Source organism: Mizuhopecten yessoensis, unplaced genomic scaffold (assembly GCF_002113885.1).
Source record: "Mizuhopecten yessoensis strain PY_sf001 unplaced genomic scaffold, ASM211388v2 scaffold716129, whole genome shotgun sequence".
NCBI lineage: Eukaryota > Metazoa > Mollusca > Bivalvia > Pectinida > Pectinidae > Mizuhopecten > Mizuhopecten yessoensis.
Genome location: NW_018479962.1, coordinates 160,401 through 169,279, shown reverse-complemented (window position 1 = coordinate 169,279; position 8,879 = coordinate 160,401). Strand labels below are relative to the sequence as shown.

At 38.9% G+C, this 8,879-nt stretch overlaps 1 protein-coding gene across 1 annotated transcript in view; it reads left to right on the top strand.

Annotated features, from left to right (window-relative positions):
- LOC110441782 (glycosylphosphatidylinositol anchor attachment 1 protein-like) overlaps window positions 1-3,205 on the top strand; it is a 32,990-nt gene extending 29,785 nt beyond the window's left edge. Inside the window, exons 12-13 of the mRNA XM_021485033.1 lie at window positions 755-825; window positions 1,292-3,205. Of these exons, the coding sequence (XP_021340708.1) occupies window positions 755-825; window positions 1,292-1,568 (348 nt within the window). The 3' untranslated portion in view covers window positions 1,569-3,205. The remainder of the gene's footprint in view (window positions 1-754; window positions 826-1,291) is intronic.
- Window positions 3,206-8,879: the final 5,674 nt, after the last annotated feature.

The following is an 8,879-nucleotide window of genomic DNA, read 5'->3' as shown; positions in this document are numbered from 1 at the left end:
GGGACTATTGGGTCACATCACATCGTACATCCCACACATAGCAGGTAAGTTCTCCGTCGCTCTCCTGTGTAGGGACTATTGGGCCACAATACATCGTACATCCCACACATAGCAGGTAAGTTCTCCGTCGCTCTCCTGTGTTGGGACTATTGGGCCACATCACATCGTACATCCCAAACATAGCAGGTAAGTTCTCCGTCGCTCCCCTGTGCAGGGACTATTGGGTCACATCACATCGTACATCCCACACATAGCAGATAAATTCTCCGTCGCTCTCCTGTGCGGGGACTATTGGGTCACATCACATCGTACATCCCACACATAGCAGATAAGTTCTCCGTCGCTCTCCTGTGTAGGGACTATTTGGTCACATCACATCGTACATCCCACAGATAGCAGGTAAGTTCTCCGTCGCTCCCCTGTGCAGGGTCTATTGGGTCACATCACATCGTACATCCCACACATACCAGGTAAGTTCTCCGTCGCTCTCCTGTGTAGGGACTATTGGGCCACAATACATCGTACACCCCACACATAGCAGGTAAGTTCTCCGTCGCTCTCCTGTGTGGGGACTATTGGGCCACATCACATCGTACATCCCACAGATAGCAGGTAAGTTCTCCGTCGCTCCCCTGTGGAGGGACTATTGGGTCCCATCACATCGTGCATCCCACACATAGCAGATAAATTCTCCGTCGCTCTCCTGTGCGCGGACTATTGGGTCACATCACATCGTACATCCCAAACATAGCAGGTAAGTTCTCCGTCGCTCTCCTGTGTGGGGACTATTGGGCCACATCACATCGTACATCCCACACATAGCAGATAAGTTCTCCGTCGCTCTCCTGTGTAGGGACTATTGGGCCACAATACATCGTACACCCCACACATAGCAGGTAAGTTCTCCGTCGCTCTCCTGTGTGGAGACTATTGGGCCACATCACAACCCTGGTGTAGCCGAAAGGTGCAAGTTTGATTCTCAGTGTTACGAGCAACTTTGTTTCTGACTCAATCTTGTAAATTTTGTATAAATATTGTTTTCAACTTGTGAGTTGTTATATGAATGTGAAATAAGAATAAAACAAAGAGCAGTTTCATCAAGGGTGATGTTTGAAGAATTTGTAAGCTAAGACAATATTCCTACTGTGTGCTCGAAGATTAACTAAGACCTTGTCTTTGTTCTAAGGTAACGAACATGAACTTGGAAATGAGATGTGATTCCTACTGTTTGTTTCAGGTTTATGAACTGAAATCTTGTATGCTGAGGCACATATTTTACCTTCTGTTTCAGGTTGATGAATTTGATCCAAAAAGCCGTTGTATTACTGGTGTCTCCAGCTTCTATGGTTCTGGCCGCAGCCATGATCTCGTGTGTAGGGGAGAAGTCGTCATTCCTGGAGATGATGGGTTTGTCATGGGACACAACCAAACATGGCCTCCTTCTTACCATCATTGATAACTACTTCTTCTCTAGTTGGATGTATCCGTTCTTTAGTCTCCTTGTCCTCCCCAACTGGCTGTTCTTCTGGGGCATCGTACACTGTCAGCTGCCGAAACTTACAGTATAACCACTACACACCTCACCGTCACTCAGTGTCCATCTCTTGTGATATCTACACATTTATTTTTTGTGAAGATACATTGTTGATTTTCTCTTGTTGATACTTTGTTTTTGTATAAGTGCAAGTATTGATTTATTTTAGAGAAAATGTATTGGTGATATTTACACATAAAACATAGTTTTTTTATACTGATATTCAGAATGGTAAACAACACTTAAATGTAATTGTTTTTTTATTAATTTGTTGAAATATCATGTTTGAAAATTAATTATGCTAAAGCTTTGAGATGCTTGAATGGCAGGTTACAACATCTAAAGATTTTTGATGATTCAGATTCTAGCACAGTTAAACCAGAGTAATGGAGAAAAATATATCGCCCATCAAAAGTTGGTTTAACAAATATATCAGTTATCATACTAAACAGCGTACCCCATAAATTGAACGTTTAATCACTATGGTCATTAACTCATTCACCCCTGAAATTTCATGATGGACTATTCCAACCTTTGAATTGGAAGAGTTCAAATGTGTCTTCAGGGGTGAATGAGTTAAAGTGTATGTAGTCTTCTGACTGATGATAAAGATCAGAATTCATCAAAAAAATATCATGATTTGCCCCCAAAATATCACAAAAAGTAGGAATAACTGGACAAAAACATCATGCAGAAATTCATACATGATGGTTCAATTTTTTTAGGCATAGAACTATTTCCGTGCTTGCATAGGTCATTCAGTTTATTGTATAATGAGAGGCATAAGTCTGAAGATGTCTTTGTCGTGTCACCCAGTAGGAACTTGTCTACTTATAACAATAGCAATGGAAAGGTTGAAATGATTTAGTGATTTTTAGAGAGCTTGTGTAGTCATCCTGACATTGAAGCTTGTTAAAGTTGTGCTAGGATTGTAATATTGAGATTGAGGTTCCTGAGGAGTCAAACATTGATCTAGGAAGTCAGAGCAGAAAAAATATGTTACATTTTTTTTCCAGAGTTGACCTCTTTTACGCCTCAGATTTTATAACAAAAATCTCCACGTTAAAATTTTAGTGGAAGTTATGAAGTTCCCTTTAAATATAACAGTCATTTTTTCTACTAGGATTCTTATAGTAGACATGATTGACCTAAGGGGTCAAACAGAGTTGCGCGAAAGTAAAAAAAAAAGAGGGTATTTTTTTGGACTTAACTACGTATCTTTTCAAATATTCTTTGAATAGGTGAGTCACTGTTCGTGGACAGCTTTTGTTTTGTTGTTTTGTATTCTTTGCTTATAAATTGTGCAATATAGAGCCGGATCGTGTGTTAAATCTGTAATGTTACAAACTGGTTTGTATTTATATAGCGTGAGTATTTAATTGGAAATACTATAAATAATGTGACATCACTAATACTAAGTGGACTGATATAGGGACCATATAGCAAGTCAAGACAAAGTCTCTTATATAGAGATCTCTAGTATATTAATGTACCTTATATAGAGCTCTCTAGTATATTAATGTACCTTATATAGAGCTCTCTAGTATATTAATGTACCTTATATAGAGATCTCTAGTATATTAATGTACCTTATATAGAGATCTCTAGTATAGTAATGTATCTTATATAGAGATCTCTAGTATATTATTGTACTGTATATAGAGATCTCTAGTATATTAAAANTATCTCTAGTATAATAATGTACCTTATATTATATTGAGATCTCTAGTATATTAATGTACCTTATATAGAGATCTCTAGTATATTAATATACCCTATATAGAGATCTCTAGTATATTAATGTACCTTATATAGAGATCTCTAGTATATTAATGTACCTTCAGTTGACTTTGTTACTTAGCAACCTGAAATGTTTGTTTGTAGAGTGGTTTGAAGCTATTGTCACACAAACTTACATGGATACCCAATGTAAACAAACTGAATAACAGGAATATTAATTAAATTTGTTATATTTATTAGCTCACCTGCAGGTCGGAAGGATAATGGGGATTTACAATTGTGCAAATGAAGGGGCTGTGGGGCGGGGCCAGAAGGGGTTGTTTGGCCACATTACTTTAATTGCCTTTTTCTTTTGAATTCTCAGGTTGTGGGGTTTCAAAATTGTACTCTTGGAAGGGATTAACCGAGGGCTGAGGGGTGTGGCCAAAAAGATATTCAAACTTGGAAATAATTAAGATACCCACCCTTTATCCATATAAAATACAATTGCTGAGTATAAAGAGATACATACACATATTGTTCAAGAATTGCCTCAGGGTCTGGCTCAACCAATAAAGACATAGTCCTTAGTACATAACTTTGAAATAGTCAAGACCCCCACCCCATAACTCTATATACAATTGCTAGGCATAAAGGCAAACACAGTCATGGTATTAGAATTGACCCTGGGGTCTGGCCACACCCAAAGGGACTTAGTTTCTGGGCCATAACTTGGAAACAGTTGAGATCCCGTCTCATAACCATACATACAATTGCTGTGCATAAAGAGACGAACACAATCATGATATTAGAATTGTCCAAGTGGTCTAGCCATGCCCACAGGGACTTAGTCACACTCACGGGGACTTAGTCACACCCACAGGGACTTAGTCACACCCACAGGGACTTAGTCACACTTATGGGAACTTAGTCACACCCACAGGGACTTAGTCACACCCACAGGGACTTAGCCACGCCCACAGGGACTTAGCCATGTCCAAAATGAGTTAGACACACCCACAAGGACTAAGACACACCCACAGGGACTTAGTCACACTCACAGGGACTTAGTCACACTCACAGGGACCTAGCAACACCCACAGGGACTTAGTCACACCCACAGGGACTTAGCCACACCCACAGGGACTTAGTCTGTGGATCATAACTGTGAAATGGTAGAGGTTCACACCTCATAACCATATATACAATTGCTGGGCAAAAAGACATAAGTACAATCATGATAATAGAATTGACCCTGGGTTCGATCTGCTATCCCCTCAAGTGACTTTCTTCCTGGGTAAACATCTTGGACATACAATTGCTCAGTATAACGTGACAGACATAATCATGCTACCAAATTCTGCCTTAGGGTCTGCTCGCATTCAGGGGGACTTGCCCCCAGTCATAACATGGAAACATTTGAGATCACAACTTAAGATTACACAAATAGCAATAGCTGAGCCGAAGATTAGGGTTAGGGTTGTAGATTTGGACAAGGCTTTGGCCTTGGGACTGACCCTATCCCTGGGATGTTATTTGCCATACTTAATGAGAATAATACAATTATTTCTTAAATATACATATTAGCGATGCAGGCCCCCTTGGCCTCTTGTTTTGTAGTTCCATAGCAATAGCAATCATGAAACCACCAATGTTTACACACAATGAACATCATGTTATGCATTATAACAGTAAATCTTCAATATAAAGCAAACTTTTTTCCATTTAGGTTTTGGTATTAGCAAGGGGTCTGGTGATACATAAAGGAAGTTATATAACGGAATCGTTGAAAAAAATGGAAAAAGGAAACCTCAAATAATAAAATATGTAACCTGTAACTGAGCGAGATGGGATTATCTCAGTCATGGGCTGAGGTTATCTAAGCTGAGCCGCAAGTACAGGTAGTTCTTATTTTTCTTGCGGATCATCATAAGTTTGAAAAAAAGGTTTATTTATATCATTGTTTACAAGTACCCCTTCTTGGGGCCCCAGTTAAATACGGCTGCTGCATTGCTAAAGCTATATTTATATGCTTCCCCAAAAAACATGAAGTCCATGACGAAAAGAGAGAAAAGGGATTACAATAATAATTTAACACTCCAGAAGTTCATGGTAATTTGTTAAATATTCATTTGTCATTTCATAAATAAACATCATCGTGTGAAATTTGGCACCAAATGTCATGCAAAGGTGCTAAACAGATTGGATGTGATCAAAAACTCTAGAAAAGGGTAAATATAATGTGGGTTATCCCTGTCTGAGGTGCAAGAAATATGTTGGCTTTTTGTGAGAATAAAACAAGAGGCCTGATTATATATTGAGGGTTTACTGCATAAGGTACATTTACATTAGAAAATGTGTTGTTTTCAGTAATAATTTAATTAATAAAAGATATCTTTGATTATATTTCAGAAATCTTTCTAGTGTACTGTTGATATCAGTAATTTTGAGATATTTAGCAATACCTGTATTTGTAGATATACATGTTTTTATAGACTTTGTGTTCAGTAATTAAACTAGTCAAATCATCCTCATAGAATTAGAAGCTGTATTTACAACCCTGACATCTGTCCAGTTACATTTTATTTACAAAAAATAGAGCTTTTTTCCCTAATTCAAAAGACATCAATTCATGGTTGATAATGGATTGTTTCTACCATAATAAACGTTTGACACTTAGAACTACACATGGTATACAAAATTGTCAGTGATACAATATATTTCTTTCTTATTGTATTTTTTTCAGAAAGAATAAGTGCCAAAAGGTAAAAAAAAAAATGTCAGGAAATTGAAAATGTTTTTGATTTCAATATTTGAAATGAGGCTTCTTCAGATCGTAAATGTCACTTTAACAACCGTAATAGTATGATTTTGTAAAGTGTAAATTAAATGACAGAACCAGAATCTCATCTATAAGGATTTCACAAATTTAGAAATGTTCACAGTATTGTATGTTGAAAGGAATTGGGGCCGCGGTGGCCAAGTGGTTAAGGGGTCCGACATTCTGCTACCACTAGCCCTCCACCACTGGGTCGTGGTGGCCAAGTGGTTAAGGCGTCTGACATTCTGCTACCACTAGCTCTCCACCACTGGATCGCGGGTTCGAGGCCGACGTGGGGCAGTCGCCAGGCACTGGCCTTATGGTCATAGCTGTTCAAACCAAACCTGTTGAAAGTGTTCGGGCCACATGTTACTGGAAACATTGCACTCCCTTAAAGTATTAGACAACTTTAGCTAATTCTGTGTTACCTATACATTGTACTGACATTGTCGACAGGCCGTAAAACAATACATAACCAATAATAATTTAGTACCTTTATTCAGAAAAAATGTCAAATCACTTCGTGCTAGCCTGTATTTGATAGACATGTACACATTTTTTATTGAGTTAAACCAATTTAATAAATATTTTATAAAAAAAACCTAATGGTGTTGTGATATTTTTCTGTTTTCAATAAATCCGACCATAATATTTATAAATGATAAATAAATGTCTAAAATTCAGACATGTTGCTGAAAAAATATTATGGTCGGATTTATTTAAGTTATTTAAAGTTAGAATGGCCCCAGTTGTGAATACTTTCACTAACATTGTGTTCCCTCCTGAAACAGCTTTTGCATCTCTAACTCTGGCTGCAAAGAAATTGTTAGGGCATTTTGCTGCCCGTATAGGAATAGTATTCAGTTTTCTCGACAGATGCATGGCTAACTGGGGGAGGTTATTTTGGGGGTCACGTTGATTCCTAATTCATGTTTCGTTCCTCCAATAAGTGTTTGATTAGGACTATATGGAGGCCAATCAACAGGGTCGATGTAATGTGTTGCAGGAAATTTAAAGACCCTACAGACTCTTGCTACCAGTGGTCTTGCATTATCGAGCTGAAGGGTGATATTATACGTACCTGCTAACAAAGGGCACAACATGGGGCCTTAGGGACTCATCTCGATAACGGACAACCGTTAAATTCCTTTAGCTATCACTAAAATTGTCTTCAAACCATGGGACATTTCTGCCAGAACCCATCCTCGATATCCAGGGGTTACGCTCACTTTCGCTCTCTACACCCCTGGAATATGTCATAGCAAAATTGAAGGCACGAAGATAGCTGTTTGATTGGTGTCAGGTAAAAAAATCTGACCAATCGCTAGGCTGAGTCCTGTCCTTTGAAGATTACAAAGGAGAGACGCCCGACTACAAAGCCTGTCAATTTTTACAGTTACCGTTACGTGACCGCGAGATTCTCATCAAAGGGTCGTACTAGTATTCTTGTCTCCATAGATTTTGCTATGACATATTCCAGGGGTGCAAAGAGTGAAAGTGAGCGTAACCCCTGGATATCGAGGATGGCCAGAACCAGAACCGATCCACTCCCAAATTGGTCATGCTCTAAAAGACGGGCGTCGGCAACACGCTCGCCCCTCGACGCTGGTAGACACTGACGGCCATCTGCTCGAACTAGCGTGAATCGAAATTCAGTAGTGAAGAGCATGAACCTCCAAACTATCCCAGGAAAACGTCTGGACATATGTTCCGTCTAGTCTGATCGACATTGCGTTGTCAGCGTATATTATCATTGATAGTGGCGTTTTTACCGAAAATTGATCTTAACCCCTAAAATGCGTAAAATTACTCTGAACGCCCTAGCATTTTTCGTTTTAATTTTAATTATGATTTATACGTTTCTGGTAAAAAAAAACAAAAAAAACTCCGGGGATTGGTACAGAAGTGCTATAATCCCACTGCCTGATTTGTTGTCCCTGTTGTCTATCTTTCTTTTCTGTCATGTACTTACTGTTCGGCCGCGTCTCCATCGGCACGTCTGGTAACCGCACTGTCAGAATAATGAATATAGACCATGTCAGTGTAGGAAAGGCACATAATAAGGCAAATCAGTTTTACTCTAGATAGATATGGATAGGAGGGGTGGGGGTCGGTAATCATGCATGAAGAACAATGTGAAACGACCATTGGTGAAATATTTTGTTAACTAGTGACGATGTTGTTCAGGTCTAAAAGTGTCATTTCATCACAGCTGCCCACGGGAATTTTGTATATAATACACCAATAACACTATATACGTTTGTCTCTGGAGGATCAACCCAGTGCCTTTTGTAGCAGCCAAGTTTTCCGAAGGAAAATGTTACCGAAAAGCTAGCTTGCGTATCGAGGAAATTGTAATTGTCCAAAATTATGACATGTTCATGTATTTCCATTGGATATATGCTCTGACCTGTTTCCTGTGCACTCAGCCTTGTTAGCTTTATGGTAAGACGTCATATTTCCCATCAGCATTCATGTCATCGCTCTGAGAATTGGATGGTTTTATTTACGATTTCCCGGTAAATGTGCTTAGACAGATTCCCATGAGTAAAGGTATGTGGGTATTACGTGGGTTTTTTAAGTATTCAATACTGTGCAGCTGTGGGCGAGCAGAAAAACGGCCATTTTTCTCTAACACAATGTTTGGTTCACCAATGATCCCCTTTTCCACTGTTCTAACTATGTGATCACCAAACTGACTATGCGAGGCTATAACAAATCTACTACACTGACATGTGTCAGTAGAAAATATCTTAGAACGAGGACAAAAATACCACGGAGAAACTGAACAAACCCGGGTTAATA